Source organism: Alligator sinensis, unplaced genomic scaffold, assembly GCF_000455745.1.
Source record: "Alligator sinensis unplaced genomic scaffold, ASM45574v1 scaffold1031_1, whole genome shotgun sequence".
Lineage (NCBI taxonomy): Eukaryota > Metazoa > Chordata > Crocodylia > Alligatoridae > Alligator > Alligator sinensis.
This window is the reverse complement of record NW_005842167.1, coordinates 510,349-528,957: the sequence shown is the minus strand read 5'-3', so window position 1 is coordinate 528,957 and position 18,609 is coordinate 510,349. Positions and strand designations below refer to the sequence as shown.

The 18,609-nt window shown below is 43.9% G+C and overlaps 1 protein-coding gene across 1 annotated transcript in view; it reads right to left on the bottom strand.

Annotated features, from left to right (window-relative positions):
• Nucleotides 1–18,609, bottom strand: part of FREM2 (FRAS1 related extracellular matrix protein 2) — a 207,279-nt gene that overhangs the window by 168,421 nt on the left and 20,249 nt on the right. The window contains exon 3 of the mRNA XM_025206643.1: nucleotides 3,910–3,945. Within this exon, the coding sequence (XP_025062428.1) occupies nucleotides 3,910–3,945 (36 nt within the window). The remainder of the gene's footprint in view (nucleotides 1–3,909; nucleotides 3,946–18,609) is intronic.

The following is an 18,609-nucleotide window of genomic DNA, read 5'->3' as shown; positions in this document are numbered from 1 at the left end:
CTCCAGCCCCCCGACCCCTTACTCACCGTCATCGGAGCCCTGGTGCTGAAACACATGGCCTGGCTGGCTGTGTGTTGCAGCACCAGGGCGAGGGGCAACCATAGAAACACTCTGGCAGCCAGAGCATCTCTATGGAGGACCTAGCCTCCGGTTGCCTCAAAAAAGTCTGCCCTGCTTTTTTATACTTCGCTTTTTTTAGACCCCTGGATGTCCAGGTGGTTACTTTTCTCCCCGCGCTGCAAGTTTGCAGCGCGGGGAACATTTTTTTGTTCCCACATGTGCCTGTTGCCCCGCCTCAAAGGGGTTTGAGGTGGGGCAAGAGGCTCATGTGGATGCGCCCAACAGTTCCATTTTAACAGCTTTATCATTATCCTCTGATAACCGACCAGCAGTTTAGCAACATGGCCAGGTGCTTAAGGCACTGGGGCAGTGGTGACTTTCAGTTGCCAGAGCAGTTGCAATTGTGATCACATGACTACCAGAAACAGCCATCTTTTAGTCGCCCTCCCCCGACCCTGTACACCGCAGTCAGAACCTTGCGTAGTTGTTCCAGTTGATACAATTGTTACATCTGTCTATCCCTGAGGTCTCTCTGCCCCACAAAATAGTAGCAGCAGCTGTTATGTTTCCTATATAATTCAGTACATGCCAAATATGCAAGCATATTGGGATTCATAAGACTCTTCTTCTAAAATGAATAGGATGCACTTTTTTTTCTCAAGATAAGAGCAAAAAATCCCCAAATCAAGTTTTAAGAAAGAAAATTGTAATATACTGGATAAGTCTTTATCTAATGCTTACTTGGACAAACTCCTTAGGATTTGGCACAATGTATTATTCCTTTTGATGTTGCTAAGCAGCTGATGTTCTTGATGTAGCTGATGTTGCTACTTCTCTGTGTTAGCACGGCTGCCACACACGTGCTTAGTAATTGAGATGTTGATGTAGGGACTCAGTTTCAGACTCAGTTTCATGTACCACAATCAAGCTTTATGCAATCTTTACTTTTTATAACATGAGTTTCAAAGAAACACAGAATTACACTATGTTGACTATTAAGGAAGAAACAAACAGAAAATAAATGTGCATCTTCTTAAATTAGTCCCCATCATTGCAGCAGGGAAAGTAGTGGCAAAGGAGCAAGCAGTTGGGGATCAGGAGGTGGGGGGCAGACTGCCACCATGTAGAACTGCTCCATGTACCTCAGGGTTCAGGAAGCATGTTGGAGCCAAACTGGGAAGAGCTCAGCAGAAACAGGCACCTGTCTGCATAATGTAAGGCAGTCTGCTTTTCTGCTATTTCTCAGTTTGGCTTCAAAGTGTTTCCTGAAAAGAGAGGCATGCAGAACAGTTCCATCTGTCCCGCTTGCCTCCCTTTCCAGGAAACACTGTGCAGGGTTGGACCTGAAAGGGCTGCAGTAAGAGCACACACCTTTGCCACACCCACTTCCCAATCTGACTCTGCAGGAGACACATGGCACAGATCCACCTGGCCATGGGGGCAGCGAGTATAATATCATTTAAATAATGAATTAATAATTAACAATGGAATAATGCTTATATGATCAAATTCATAATATATTTAAATTGTTTTTTAATACAGTGTGGTAAAATCTTGAAAAGTGGAGAGGACTTGAGACTGAAAAAGGCTGAGAACTACTACTCTAGCTAAAACCATATGCTATATTCTTGCAGTACTGAAAAAAAATCAAAAATGCTTTCCTCGTGGTAGGATTAAAATTATTTGTATACAGACTTGGAGAAGGTATAGTAATTTGAACTAAAACCCATAATTATTCTTACTTCATATGCAATTTTTTTCTATTCTATATGTTAAGTTCTGCATAAGTCACAGAAACCTGCATCACCTTTCTGCTTCATTTTTTTTTTTAATGGATTGGTTTTGTAAACACTGAGATGTTACAGCTTGTCAAAAAACCTATGCAATAGATCTAGGGCACTTGTATGAAATGTGAAATGAAAAGGCAGAGATCACTAGAGATGTTACCACAAAGCACCATTTTCAGAAGGTAAATTGGCTGCTAACATAATATATGTCTGCTCTACTTTACCTTGCTTCTCACAAAATTCCATCATGGCTACAACATCACTCTAAATCCTTGCCTGTCGCACTAATTCCTGGACCATCACAGCTATACCACTCTAACACTACCGTAACATAGAAGACATTAAAATCCACCACTTACAATGGAAAATCCACATTTGAAAGTTTTTCTAACTCTACCCTAACCATGCAGTTTGTCCAATAAAAGATATAACCCCAAGAAATCCCCAACTCTACTTTACTTATAAATTTAAGCTGTACTAAAGCTAATAATAAATATTGCATACTGAAAACATCAACAGCTGAAGTTCTTTTAAATCTTGTAGACATGGCTAAATAAACTTCTGATTTATTCATATACGTTAAAATTAATGACTGTTATAATTTAAATACATATAATTGCTCAAAATAATCTTGTAATTCACTGTAGAAATAGATCAAAGCCTTTTTAAAAACTTTTTTCTATATATGTACTTCTTAACTGAAGTTAAAATAAAATACTAAGCACTTTTCTATTTATCCTGCCAATTCAGTGAGTCTCAGAATATAGCCAGCTGCCCTGCTATAGAAATATGGAGCAATAAACAGCAGCAAACATGTCTCAAATACATGGTTCATCATGTACAGAGATGGGCAGGATGGGAAGATAGCCTGCACTGGCTTTAGGAGGAGCCAGGTATTAAATGCTAGTAAATCTTGATAATTCCTGAAGGTTTGATAATTCCTCTAGGTTTTAGAGTGAATTTTTTTTCTATTGCAGGATTCACTCATTACTTACAACTAGTGGTTATTAGGTAACTGCTCTGGTTTATATTGACCATAGAAATCAGGTGCTAGTCTAACTAGATGCAGATTACTCATACAGATTTGGGAATGCTTATTGCTTTGCAGCAGGTGAACGTGTGTGGGCTACTCACAGTGGTGAAAAATTTGTATACCAAAAACATTAACAGTATAGTTCCTGTGAGGGAGAACAGGACAACATAGAATGAGATATTTCATATTGCCACAGTAGAAAGTTTGGGTTCGTCTAAACAGATACAGTATCGCAGGTTCCCCAGTGCGAGGAATTACAGAAGACATTTTTGTACATTAAAGACCATTTATCTTACAAAAATGTATAAATGTTTATGTGTAATCCATATAAAGTAAAACAGGGGTCACTAACTATTCCATAGCATAGCCTTCTTTGTCTGGTTACTAATTACTATTATAATCCAAGAAATGAAAGACAAAGAATACTTTCCAGGGTGCATGTCTAAATTTAGCTGTCTATATTACAGTTGGACCTAGGTCCCACTGCAATAGGAAGCTTACGTATGTGGAGCATTCAGACAGCCGAATGGGCAGAATGTTCCACACGTATAAAAGAGAGAGAAACCTACAGCATAGACACATAATTGACTTGCCCTCAAGGTCTCACAGGAAATCTGTGGGAGAGGTAGGAATAGAACCCAACTCTTTGGAGTTCCCCTTCAGTGACTTTTCCTACTTGGAAATAAAGAAAAATGGTGGAAGTCACATTTTTCCCCATCTCAAATTATTCTTTTTCACCTAAAACCATGGACCGCTTGATATAAGCATATTATTTCCGATTCCATAGTTTGGCTACAGCTAAATCATGGGTAAATCCTAGAAGTACACATCCCCAGGCAGACTGAAAAATACACCTAAATGCTTATGAATTGCTCAAAGTATTTTGGCTTACAACTCTTTAACCTTCTGTGTGTGATTCCCTACTTTCTCTTATCAGTTTGTATATTAAAGGATTATATGTGTCAAATAAAAAAGACCTTGCTCCTCTTTACATTTTTTCACCTTTCTTTTACCCCCATTACAACTTACTTAGTACTCTGCTCCACTGACAAGTATCTTGAGATTCTTTAAAAAAAAATAGATAAAAAGAATTAATGATGTACATAAAAGTGGTTTATCATATTTACAGTCTAGACAAAGATAACACAATTTCATTTCCATTAATTCCAGCAGTTCATTAAACTGGCTTCAACATATACTGTGCAAGTTCCCTTATTTAAGGAAATAAACTGGAACTGTGATAATCTCTAGCTCAAAATTTAGGTGAAAAAATGAACTTTAGTGTTAAGGATATTAAACACACTGATTGCATTTATTTTGATATAAAATGAAGAGGCAACATAATCTGGCTTTTCCTAAAAAGGTCTTTCTGAAATGGTCAATCATGTTGATGTCTATGTAGTAATATAAGCAAAACATCAAATTAACTGGTTTATGTTGTACTTTATACTTTATGCAGATTAGAATGTACCAATGATAAAATTCCATGAAGGTTTTTGGGTTGAGTGCATTGGAGAAAGAACCTGAAATTCTGGCAAAGCACTAGCCCTTCGGTACACTCACATCTAAGGCATCTACCTTCCAAGTCAGTTTTGCCTGAGTAGCCCCATAAATTATAAAAGTAAATATTGATATAGTTCAGTTATTTCAACAGGTACTCCCTTTGGGGCCCCTTTTTTGGATCCATATCATTAGATCACAGGATCATATGGAAGTAGGGCTGGAAGGGACTCACAAAATCATCTAGTTCAGCCCCCTGCTCAAGGTAGGAGCATCCCTGACTAAACCATCCCAGACAAGTGTTGTCTAGTCTGCTTATGAAAATTTCCAGGGACCTTCTCTAGGTAGCTTGTTCCAATGTCTAATTATCCTTATAGACAAAAACTTCCTCCTACTGTCCAGCATAAACTTCCCCTGCTGAAGCTTGAAGCCATGATTCCTGGACTTATCCCTTACAGCCACAGAGACAAGCCCATCTCCAGCCTCTCTGTAATCTTCTTTCAGATACTTGAAGCCTATTATCGAATCCCCTTCCAGTTGTCTCTTCTCCAGGCTAAGTAACCCTAGTTCTTTCAGCCTTTCCTCATAAGTCTTGCTACTCAGGCACCTGATCATTTTTATTGTCTTGTACTGGACTCTTTCCAAACTGTCCACATTCTTCTTAAATTGAGGGGCCCACAACTGGACAGAGTACTGCAGATGAGGCCTCAACACCGCTGAACAGAGCAAAAATGTCTTTTTCCTCTTTTTGAAAGTGACATTCCTCTTAATGCAACCCAGGAAGCTGTTGGCTTTTTTTGCAACAAGAGCACACAGCTGGCTCATACTCAGTTTATGGTCTACTCAGGTCCTTCGCTATAGTACTACAGCCTAGCTGCTGTTCTTTGTGCATGCAATTATTCCATCTGATTGAGTATGGAACATTTCTCCAGACTATTCAGAGGATTCTAGCTATACCCTCCAGAGTACAACTACAGCCAACTTGGTGCCATCCACAAATTGATTAAGCATGCGTTCAACCCTTTTATGCAAATCATTATTGAAAATATTAAATACTGGACCTAGGACAGATGCTTGGGGAACCTTACTTGATACCTCCTCCTAACTAGACACTGAGGCATTAATGACTACTCATTGAATATGATGATCCAACCAGTTACGTAGCCACCTTATCGTATTTTTGTCCAGTCTGTTCCCTTAGCTTGTTAAGGAGAATATTGTGGGACAGTGTCAAAAGTCTTGACTAAGTCGAGGTGTGTTAGATCCACTGCTCTCACTCCATCCAAAGAACCTGTCACCTCATCATAGACAGAAATCCAATTCTCTTCTTTCACCATTCCAGTTATTCCATTGAATTCAGCAGAAGGTACAGCAGATAATTTTAATATTATAAATCCACTAGGGAGATTTTTTCTTCCATTTCCCCCAATTTCTATCAGTTAGTGGATGGACTGTGCAGTGCACACAATTAGTGCATAGTTTAAATCTGTATCTTTTCTTAAAATCACCTTTGAATGTTTACAAAGAATATTGTTTTACAGCTGCAACTACTTTGAAAAGTTTACTGCATTTGAAATGCTTTTTTCAGAATATTTTGGAAACGAAATTCTAAACTAATTTTAGTGGTTAATTACTCCTTGAACACCTTTCTTTTCTTCTTCTGTCCCTTCCTCCTCCCGCTTCTTTTTCTTCCTCTTTCCCCCTTGCTTAAGATTTGTGATAGACATATGACCACTTTTTAATTAATTTTTAATTCATTGATTTTTAAATTAATATAATTGTTTCCTATTTTTATAGAACAGTATCCCATTCCTGAAATGCATAATTAATTACTTCACTTAAACTGTATTTCCTTGTAATGTGATACATATTGCCTTTTATATCATTTTTACGCTTTGATTTAAGTTTTGATTTAGACTGAGAAACTTTTAAGAGTAACATTAAGAATTTCAAAGAGTATAAGCAGGCAACTGTGCTAATTGTGTTTGCAATTAGAAAGATTGTACTGTGAATTGGACAAGTGCCAATTCAAATTAATTATCTAGCCCTCAAGGTGCATGGTCCTAATGTAGCAAATCTCTTTGCTACGTAAAAGTCTTTTGATGTGCAAGAGATATGAGCCATTAATTCACAAAGGAAACCAAGCATCTTTTCGGGTTAGCTCCTTAATCAGTGGTTTCAAGACTATTACATAAACAAAGGGTTAAACTATGAGATTCTCAGACTCACTGCAGAAATTACTGAGATATTAAGACAGACAGTGCAAACTAGCATTAGACAAGGACATTTATATATAGGTCCAGACTACAGAATTACAAAGTTAACACTTCACAAGGTTATTGATGCACTGAAAAAATCCCTAAAACCTTGTTGGGCAAGGTTATTACTATTCCAGGGTAAAAAGCCACAACTAATTTTGCAAGCTAGGATCCTAACAAAAATGACAAAAAGTAACAAAGATTATTTTACCAAGTAGTGTTAACAACATGGATTTCTCCTTACATAAACATTTGGTACAGAAATTACCATAGGTATATTTATCATACCTGGTGAAAAGTCAGCAAGATTTCATAGACATTTGGGCTGGAAGGGACCCCGGAGGATCATTGAGTCCAGCCCCCCCTGCCCCAGGGGCAGGAAGTCAGCAGGGATCATAGGATCCCAGCAAGATAAGCATCCAAATGTGTCTTGAAGGTGTTCAAAGTGGGTGCTTGAACCGTCTCTGGCAGCAGTCTATTCCAAACCTTGGGGGCTCGGACAGTGAAGAAGTTCTCATGTCCAGCCTGAATTGGTCGCAGTGGAGTTTGTGACTGTTCGATCTTGTCATCCCTTGGGGAGCTCTGGTGAACAGATGTTCCCCCAGATCCTGATGAGCACCCCTGATAAACTTATAGGTAGCCACCAAATCATTCCCGAGCCTGCGCTTTTCCAGGCTAGAGAGTCCCATGGCTCTCAGCCTCTCATCATAAGGGCTGTTTTATTGACCTCTGATCATGCATTTGGCTCTCTTCTGCACCCTCTCAAGCCTCTCCACATCCTTTTTTGAATTGTGGAGCCCAAAACTGGACGCAGTACTCCGGCTGTGGCCTCAGCAAGGCCGAGTACAACAGGAGAATGATGTCCCGGGATTTGCTTGAGAAGCATCTATGGATGCAAGCCAGCGTTTTGCTCGCTTTATTAGCCGCAGCATCATACTGAAAGCTCATGTTCATCTTGTGGTCAATTATGACCCCCAAGTCCCTTTCATCTGTAGTGCTAACCAGTGTAGCACTGCCGAGCCTCTAAGCATGCTGCAGGTTTTTCCTCCCAAGGTGGAGAACCTTGCATTTTTCGATGTTGAACACCATCAGGTTCTCGTCCACCCATTTCATGAGCCTGTCAAGATCTGCCTGGATCACCCTCCTGTCCTCCGGTATGGATACTTTACCCCAGAGTTTAGTGTCATTGGCAAACTTGGCCAGTCTGTTTCTGACACCAATGTCCACTTCATTGACGAAGATGTTAAATAGTATAGTCCCTAGGACAGTGCCTTGAGGGACCCCACTGGTGACCGCGCACCAAGACAATTGGCTCCCATCGACCACCACCCTCTGGGTCCTACCGTGGAGCCAATTCCCCAGCCAGCAGATTATACCAGTTCGAAGCCTTTTTTAAAGTCAAGATATACAATGTCAATCTCTTCCCCCTTGTCACCTGGTCATAAGGGAAATGAGATTGGTCAAGCAAGACCTACCCACAACAAACCCATGCTGGGTATCCCTCAGGATATTGCTTTTAGCTAGTCTGTTAAGGATGGCCTCTTTGATCTTTTCCAAGACCCTCCCCAGGATAGAGGTCAGGCTGATGGACCTGTAGTTTGCCGGATCTACTTTCCTCCCTTTCTTGAAGATAGGCACAACACTGGCCCTCTTTCAATCTTCGGGCACTTCACCAGAGCGCCAAGAGCTCTCAAAGATCCATGCCAGGGGCTGAGCTATGATGCTTGCCAGCTCCTTGAGTACCCTTGGGTGTAACCCATCAGGGCCGGCTAACTTGAAGGTATCCAGCCTGTCAAAGTGTTCCTTCACAAGGTCAGGTTTGATGGAGGGCAAGGAATCTCCCTCACCTGGGCCTTCCTGACCCATAGTGGGCAGGGCCGTCCCATGGGACTGGTGAAAAACTGATGCAAAGTACCCATTTAGCAAGTTCGCTTTTTCCTGGGCATCGGTTGTCAATTGCCCCATCTGGTTTAGCAGGGGTCCAACGTTGCCCTTGCTTTTCCTCCGGCTCCCCACATATCTAAAAAAGGACATTTTATTGTCCTTGATACTTGTAGCTAGCTGGAGTTCCATTGCAGCCTTGGCTTTCCTGGTTTGCTCTCTGCAGGTCCGGACTAGAGCAGAGTATTCCTCCTTGGTGGTGGTTACAGTCCTCCATCCTTTGTAGGTCTTCCTTTTAAGACGCAGGAGGTCCACCAGCTACCTGGGGAGCCAAGGGGGCTGCTGTGCCCTTTTGCTGCCTTTCCTCCGAGATGGGATGGACTTTGCTTGTGCATCCAGGATTGCTCCCTTGAGGAGCAACCACTCATCCTGAACTCCCCTCTCCTTTTGGCTGTGGCCTTTTAGGGCCTCTCTGACAAGCCTCCTTAGCTTGTCAAAAATCAGCTTTCCTGAAGTCGAGGACTTCTGTATTACTGACTGACTTGCCAGCTTTATGGCAGATGGTGAAGGTGATCAGCTCATGGTCACTGTCACCCAGCTTCTCTTTCATTATTAGGTTGCTGATTAGGTCGCTCCCAGTTGCCAGTACGAGGTCAAGCAGTGCTTTACCTCTTGTCGGCCCGTAGACTTCCTACATCAGATAGAAGTCATCCACACACGAGAGAAAGCTTTGTGACCACTCGGATTTGGCTGAGCGCTCCTCCCACAAGCCATGTCTGGGTAGTTAAAGTCTCCCATGACAACCATACACCGGGAGCGTGCGGCCTCAGCCAATTCCCTGGTGAACTCCTGGTCAAGGTCTTGACCCTGGGTAGGGGGTCTATAGTAGAACCCTCACCCTAGTATCTCCTGTGCCGTGTTCCCCATGGATTTTAACCCAGAGGGTCTCAAGTCGTCCACCATGGGTGCCAATGTCGGCTTGCAGGCATGCGTAGATTTCCTTGACAGAGAGCTACGCCCCTGCCCCTTTTGTCTGCTCGATCCCTCCTGTACAGGGTATAGCCATCTATACCTGTGGCCCAGTCATGGGTGGAGTCCCACCAGGTCTCCATTATCCCAATGACATCATAATTATTTGCATTTAGCAGGAGAACAAGTTTCTCCTGTTTATTTCCCAAGCTCCTGGCATTTGTATATAGACACGCAAGTGTCCCCTTGGGGGCCTTTGCCCTCCCTACATTTTGTTCCAGGGCTGGCGTGGGATCCCTTAAGTGCCTTGGCCTGTTGGCTTTGGAAGGGTTGCTCAGCAGGCCACCAGTGGCAGTAGTCCCCCCATCCCCCAGCGGGCTTATTTTAAAGCCCGGTGGAGCAGGTCAGCCAGTCTGGCTGAGAAGAGCCTCCTCCCCAATGGAGAGATGTGGAGGCCTTCCCTTCCCAGCAGCTCACTGCCTCTCTCTCCAAAGAGCAGACTGTGGTCATGGAAGCCAAAGCTTTCCCAATGACACCAGCACTGCAGTCTTTGGTTGACTACCTGGATCCTCCTCTCCCTCCTCAGCCCATACCCCGAGACTGGGAGGATCAAAGAAAACACCACCTGTGCCCCCAACCTCTTAAGCCCTGCACCCAAATCCCTATAGCGCCTCATGACCTGGCTGGAAGTGCTCTGAGCTGTGTCATTGGTGCCCACATGGATGAGGAGCATGGGATAGTGGTCAGTGGGCTGGAGGAGTTTAGGGATTTTCTCCGCAATGTCTCGGATTCTGGCTCCTGGCAAGCAGCAAACTTCCTGGGCTAAGGGGTCAGGGTGGCAGATTACCCCCTCAGTCCCCCTCAGGATGGAGTCTCCCACAACAGAAACTTTGTGTTTGGTCTTGGGGAAAGTGGGGGCAGTAGCTACAGTATCATCTGTGTTGCCTGCGGGACCTGGCAACTCAGCAGGCTCTGCAGGGGCTGCAAGAGGTTCAGACCTGTTACGAAGCTCCAGCGGGGCAGGGTCCTTGGTGCAGCGGGCCTTGGGGCCCTTCGACACCTTGGTCCAAGCCCTGGGCTGGACAGTAAGGGAGGTCCCTAAGTCTTCCCTTGTCCTGGAGGGAGATCATAAACTACCTTCTACCTCCCAGGGGAGAAGGGCCTGGCAGTGGGGGTCTATCTCCTGCTCACAGTCCCTGATGGCGCGCAGTCTCTGGACTGCAGCCTGGAGTTCCTCCAGCTGGCGTGTCAGAGACCCCAGTAGGGAAGCAGACCCCACAAGGGGAGGTGGCCATGCTCCCGGGCCCCAGAGCCTGAAAAAGCAACAGGCAGCCCCCGCAGCAGAGAGCTAGGGGCTCCGTCTGCATGGAGCTCAGAACCATGGGCTCTGTCTGGGTGTCGGTCTCCAAGGTGCCAGGGTGGGGGGCCACAGACCCCGAGGGGACCCTCGGGGTGCGGCGCATGGCCATCCGTGTCATGCTGTTGGTGGGCTGACTGCGGCTAGGACTGTCTACCCTGAGGGGCTTACAGGCAGGGCCTCGAGTCCGCCCGCACGCCCTCCTGCGCGAACTCGCACGCCGGTCCTAAGAGCGCACCTGTTCATGAGGCTCCGGTCGCGCAGCTCCCTGGGGGGCTGGGTGAAGTAGGAGGGTCATGCCCCCCCCCCCCGCCTCCTCAGCCCACTTAGCCTGCTCCCAGCTAACTAGGTCCCTCCCTCCACGGGCCCCTGCTTACCTGCAGGCAGGCCAGGGCTCGTTGGGGGTCCTGGGGTTGCTGCTGGGGTCCCTAGGCTCACGGGGGTGCAGCAGGTTTATACCCACGTGTCCTGCACTGGAGCTGGGACTCTAATGAGGCTTATGCCATTGCTGGGCCCTTTTAAAACCGTGCTCATGTGCAGAAGGGCCGGCTGGCACCTCAATGTTTTTTGGGGGATTAAGCGGGGTCCCTTAGCATCGAAATGTTTCTTAAAACTGTCCAGAGTAGGTGCTTGCACCACCTCTGGGAAGAGTCTATTCCAGGCCTTGGGGGCTTGGACAGTAAAGTTTTTAAAATAGCCTGCTCGGATGATTGTAATAAATCAGTCCTCTCTAATAAACTGATGATATATTCTTAGTCAATTACAAAAGTCAAAACTCATTCAGTTATTCAACCAAATATTTTTTCATTACAATTCAATTGAAGGGAGGGCAAGATCCATATACACGTCTGCCTATTTTCACCATGGCCTTTAATTTTGCTTGCAAATTCCAATTAAAGTTGTTATTTTGTGGAAATAAGCTCCAACCCATGCTAAATTGGAAAAATTGAATTTATGAACACAGAGTCTACATGACAGAGTGAAGGTGTGGTTTTAGAATGTCAGTTTACCTGCTCTGGCTTAACCAGCATGGGCAGTAGCACCAGTGAAGACATGGCAGCAGGAACTTTAGCACAAGCTAGCACCCATAGTACGTACCCTTTGTCACTCAAGAGTTTAAACTCTGGTTACTGCCACATGCTAAAGACTGTGCCACCAGACTTTCACTGATATGCTCGCCCATGCTAGCAAAAGCTGTTAAAGTTCTGAGCGGCCAACAGGGGGAAGCTGGCCTGCCACCCACTACGTGGGATACCCACAGTCCAAGGCTCATGCCATGCAGTGCCTCAAGGGCCCTCTGCTTTGCCAGGGGCCTCCATCAGCTCCTTCATGGCTTATTATCAATTTTACTGTAAAGAGGTAGGCTGAGACCAAGTACTGTAGTTTCAAATATTATATATAGTGAAAGCTAAGTATTATTCCACAAAGTATTTACCCTACCCCATTTTTCCCCCCCCATCAGAAAATTTGTACTGAAACTTCAAATCCTCAATGCAAGGGATCAATGCACCTAGTATTTTTGAAAACTGTTGCCAAACTCAGAGAGCTGCCTCTTATCTAGCTGGCTGACTGGATGAACAATATCTATAAGCAAAGGCTAGGAGAATGAATTGTTTATGCAAAGCTGAGCCCTGAAAGAGAAATACTTGTTTTTCTTCAAGTACAACACTAGTTCAGGCATGTCAAGAATTCAGAGTTCAAGGATTCCGTGTGAACTGCATACCTACCGAAGCAACCTCAGTTTAAGACAAAAAAGAAAAAGCATGCAGAAAAAAAATTACCTTTTGAAAGCGTACTAGCTGTATAAAAGATGAGCAATTAAATGGCTCATGTGACTAGTAGTGGGCTACAAACCCTTTGGTTTTTAGGTTATTGGTTTAACTCCAGCAACTGTGTGAAGTTACTGTCTACAAAAAATTGCTAGGCTGTGTGAAAGGAATTAATAGTCTTGCTCTCCAGTTATAGCAGAAAGATGCCCATACTATCACATTTGGCGTTAAGTGGCACCATGGCTGGCAGTGTCCATATAGTAGCAAGGGGTATAATGAGGATGAAATCAAACTCTTTCTTTTGAGGTATAAAGATACATTATTATGGCTCCAGGAGTAGCCTTAATTAGCACTGCTCTGGGCTTCTGCTAAAGGCTACTCCCAATTAAATGAGTTGTAAAAAAGTACTTAGTTAATAAGAAAGCATATTTGGGAAGTCACAGGTAGTCAGACATTCTATACTGTTTCCTCATATATTGGGGCACTTTTACATATGCTCCAGGTCAGGGGAGGGGGAGGACTTTATTAGAGTGGCTCCAAGAGCTGCTCTAATTAAAGCACCACAGAATCTCATGTATCAGCATCCCCATGCTTCAAAATAGTGGCAGGGGCGCTTGAACTAAATAAAGTCCACCACCATTTTGAAGTGCAGGGATGTTAATACACAAGACGTGGGAGCACAGTAATTGCCACACTCCAGCGGACTCGATTAATTGAGTCTGCTGGGACACTGTAATTACAGCATGTTGGAGCAGCCTCTGCACTCATATATAGGCACCCTTGTTGACTAGAGAAACTGGTATGGTTTAATCATGCTAATCATGTGGGTTGCATGGCCTGAGAAGATCCCTAAGCTTCTAAAGCACCCTGTCCAAAATAGAATCAAAATGCTTTGATGCAACAGTACACTACACTGGTTAGTCAGGACAACACAGGGGAATCAATTTGTAAGGAAGCACAACATTTTCAAGATGTATGACTGAATCCTGCTCTCATTTATATGAATTCAAATCTGTAGTAACTGAACCAGATTGTTCTACACTGAACACACTATGGCTGCGTACACACATTCAAACAACCTGGGAGAATCCTCCCAAGTTTGTTCTTGTAGATAAACTTACCCAGAACTGCATGTACAGACATTCGGGTGCCAAGGCCCCAAAAGGTGGAGAGCTTACACTAAACAGCTGGGGGTGCGCACGTTTCTCAGCATGCTCTGCCGGCTTTCTTAGTCCACCTAGCAACAGATCACACCAATGCACAAGGCAGCCCTGATTGGCTGACCCAGTCTGCCCATGGTCAGCCTGTTTTTTCCTGCAGCACAATCTGGGGATTGTGAAGAGGGAGTGTTCTGGACCAGTAAATTCCTGCAAGTGATGCACTGTCTCCCTGAGGGGTGGGGGAGGGAGAGAAGCTGGAGGACCATGTTCTCTTCTGAGAGAAGCCATGGCATGTACAGACATTTGCTCTCCCAAGAAAAACAATTTCCTAGGAATGATTTAACCGTGGTTGCTCCTAAGTTATTTTTCTTTGGTAGTGGCCATTTTTATCCTGGGATAAAAAGCCTGAACATCTGTATACTTATGGTTTCTCCTGGGACATCAGTGACTGTCCCCAGGAGAAACTGAATGTCTGTATGAGTCCTATGATAGAGCAGAAAGCATTTAGCTTATGGCACTACCCATTCAGCCAGCCAGGGAAAAAGGTTGAGCACCACTGAACTATAGTCTCATAATTGAGGGAAGACAAGGAATTTTTATAGAACACCTTAGACCACATATATTTTGGCAACATTTCTATCAATGATGACTTCTATTTAAAAACTGATGATGTGATGTTATATGATACAATACTGCGTTTTCACTTTGACACTTCCCCTTTAACAACAGGCAATTCACAAACTAATATTGTAAAACTGCCTTCTCTTATTGCTGACTTTGCTTTGCAGTTGCTATAACTTTACTATAAATAGTTTAAATAACCTGATGTGTAAATGTTTAAGTTATACCCTTTGTTGGGACCCTCTTTTGCTCTTTCCATTTGTAAGCATTTTGAAAGCAGCAAAGAGTCATGGCACAGAAACTTAATTCTCTTGTCTGCTTGAAAAGTGAGATTAGTAAAATGCATTTAAGCAGCTGATGTGTGGGCTGTTTTAGAGGACTTAGTGGGGGGGTTCTATAAGGAGAAAAACCAGACGCCATGAAATACTTCCCCCAAACCATTCTAAATTGATGGCAAGTACTTGTTGATCACAAATTTATCTTGGAAAATAATTTGACTCACACTGAACATGTAAATAAACTTGGAATGTTATGCAAATATATTTTACTTGGATATTTGTTGAAAATGTATACATTCCTCAAAAATAATTGCATGAGTTACTATCATATACAATAAAAATATGAATAAATCACTTGGTCTTACATTTACTAATGAAACACACTAAAGAGTTGTGAAGAGAGGATTATTAGAATAATCAAGTCTGATGGCAATTTGAGACAGGAATTTCTCTCCAGGTAGAAAAAGTAGTCTACCGACATGTGAAAGTTAAAATCTCAAGGCTGGTTTGTTTTCTATAAAAAAAAAAATCTTGAAATCATTTAGACTGCCAAATGTTATGTTCTCTTCCATTCTGGCTCCCCTTTCAAGAGATTATAAAGTTGGAATTATGGAAGGGCAAATGCTGACATTTTTTACAAAAATGTAACAAAAGTATATTTTGCAGGAGAGCAATGAGAAGAGTAACTCTGTAAATATTTTCTTTAAAAAAATTAAAAATATAAGAGCATTTTTCAATCATGGTTTGTTACTCAGTTCCCCTTAATCAAAGGATTACACTTTAAACAAATGGAGCAGATCTGGCGCTGCAAACTCTCCTACCTCCATTGAAACCAATGCAGTCCTGATAGTTTATACCTCTCATGAGCCTGCTTCAGTATGTGAGTTGGCATATTCAGAGAGCTTGGGGTATCTCTGCATGACACTGCCTCCAGAAATAACGTGTCCTCTTTTGCCCCAAAATCCTTTGCTAAGAGCAATCACACAAGGTTTAGCTTATATTTTCTCTCTGCCAGAACAATAATCTATACCAGGGGTGGGCAATTAAGGACTGCTAAAGGAGTGTTGAGCTGTTGAAGGCCAGAGCGGGGCGGGGCCGGGGAGGCAGTGCTGACCCAGCCTCATCCCCCCCATCACAGCTGTTTACACTACCCAGTGTGGCAGGAGGCAAGTGGAGGAGGCAGCTGGGGGATGCCAATCAATTCTGTCCATCCCTGGGCCCATCCGCCTTGCACCCACCACAGGCAGGGTTTCCAAGGAAACTGGCCCAGGACTACCACAGACAGGCTGTGCTTGGCGAGGTGGATGGGATGGAGCCACAGGCAGGCTGGAAGCAACATCTAGGAGTGGGATGGGTGGGCAGAGCTGAGTCAACCCCCCTACTTGCCCAAGAGCCGTGTACAAGTATAGGGTGGGCATCACTCTGGGCCAAGTGGCAACTCCGTGTCTGGGGGTGGTGGGACTGGCCACATGCACCACGGCCCAGGCTACCCATGCCTGGGTTGAGCAAGGCCAGACAGAATCACATGGTGGGCCGGATCTGACTCTGCAGCCTGTATTTTTCCCACCCTTGATCTATACTCTAACTTTCAACACTAACTTTTAAGACACAGGCAATTTTAGAGGTAAGGCTCTCCCAATCCCTTCTGGTGAAGCTCTTCTACTTTCCACATTCCACATTGCATATTTTTGGGCCAGAGAAAGAGTAAGCATGACTGTGTGGGGAGCTGGGCTCAGCCAGGGGTAGCAGCAGTAGACAGGTTCCCTCTCCCTGCACCTGCTCTTGGGCTGGTGGGAAAGTCCCAAAGGGATCAAGCCTGGAGGAAGTACCCACTTGCTGGCCCAGAGACAGCAGCAGTGGAGGGTGAGGGAGGCAGATTGGGGAAGGTACATGCCACTGAGCACAAAGAGGAAGATGATGGGAGGGATTCTTACCTACTTCAGGGACTTTAAAAAGTCCTGAGCTCCTGCTCCTGCACCTTGGTCTAAAAGGAGGGGTACAGTGTGCCACTTCACCTCCTCTTTCTATATCCCTGTCTTTTACTGGAGCAAAAAACACCAGAAGTTTAGGGCCCCAAACTTTAGAAGCTTTGGGGGTATGCTAGTGTTGAGGATAATAAATAGAAATATGTTCCAAATCTTGTCACTGGTAACTGCATTCCATTATGACCGAACCTTGATCTCACTGAAGTCACTGGCAAAGTCTTGTTGTCTTCACTGATGCAGGATCAGACCCCTGCTCTCTTCACAGCAAGGGCTTCATCAAAAACTCACTGAAAAAGTTGCCATTATTACAGCTACTTTTACAACTCCTGATTTAATTAATGTTTTATACCCAAACCACACAGCTCTAAAGCAGCAGCAAGGTGCGTGATAACAGCATTCTTACAACCTGAGAGGAAATGAACAAAATATGTATTATGCTGCAGAATGACAGAAGCAGTATGCCAGCACTTAAGTTACAAGTCACTGGAATTTGTATCCTGGCAAACATTCAGGGAAATGCTGCATTACATCAAATGAATTAATATGTTACTAAGGAGTTTACCTTAAAAGAAGCTGAGAGACTATTGAAGTAGGAAGAAAATACAAAAAAATGCATTTTTTCAAAGAACATCCTTGGATGAACTTCTAAATGGAATTCTTCCTATTACTTAACCCTAAAATTCTGTAAGAGAGTTCAGAGCATTCTGTAAAACAAAGATTAACTGAAGAGATTTCCAGAGAAACCAAGGCACAATATGCCTGGTTAAATTCCCACTGGAGTGAAAGCTAAACAAAAAATAAAATAAGACAAACTAATGATCCTGATTTACCCTAACAGTGATTTTCATTTTGCTGTTATTCTTCCTTATTTATTGTTGTCTGCTTCCTCTTTTCAACATTCTTCATAACTGACTGGAAAGAGTACTGCTTTACCACTATTATGCAAACTTGGGTTGTATCCAGATGTATTACGTGTTTATACGATGCAACTAAGCTCTTCCTTTTGTCAACAAGCAAAGTGACCCCGTCAGATTATTGTATCAAAGTGTTAAGTGACGCAACCATTGTAAATAGTGATGCGGTGGCGGAGTGTATCAGCAATTTGACCCAACATGCGAGCAATGCGTGATCAGGGCGTGATCACCTGTGGTCTAGCCAATCAAAGACCACCTAATGGGCATGGTTGACTGGCCAGCATGTCCATGGGTTCCAGAATGTACCATCAGGGGAGCTTCCTGATTGGCCTAAAAAAGTTATATAGGGGACCGCATGCCTCGGTGATGGATTGATCACCTGTCTTGGGGCCTGGCCAGACCCCTAGGTCTATAGCAGAAGCTGCTCCGGTCGCTCCGAGCATTATAGTTTACTGCATCGCCAAATCCGGAACGCATTGTACTTTGTCCCAACCAGACATAGTACTCGTATACTGCAGTCTCCACCCGCCACCCACCACCTGTCCCTCGTTGCTGTATATAGTTCATCGCCTCCAAGTTATATCACCCTTCAAGTTGTGTCAACAGTTCTGTAAGTAAATATCAAATTTTATTTCAAACCCCATTGTCTGTGGTGCTTATCTCATCTCCCTCTTGCACTTGGCATCCCCGAGCGTGTCTGGGTTGGTGTCATCACCCGGTGCCCCACTCGACACGCAACTGCGGCCATTTCCCAAGGACCATCCGGGAATCGTGGCCCACACCTTTCTCCAGAGGATACAAGAGGGAGTGATGAGGCCAGTAAACTCAGCCTCTTGCATGACCCAGCAGTTGAAGCCCATATCATTTGCCTGATCATCTGAAAATACAGAAGCAAGACTACCTGCAGATTTCAGGTCTGTTTCTCAGTCAGGCAGCAGATATTTTACAGAAGCAGTACTAATCTGCCATTACTAGATTATATAGGTTTTTAGCTACAACACATTCCCCAGGCCTGCCAGCGCACAGAGCTGCTTAGG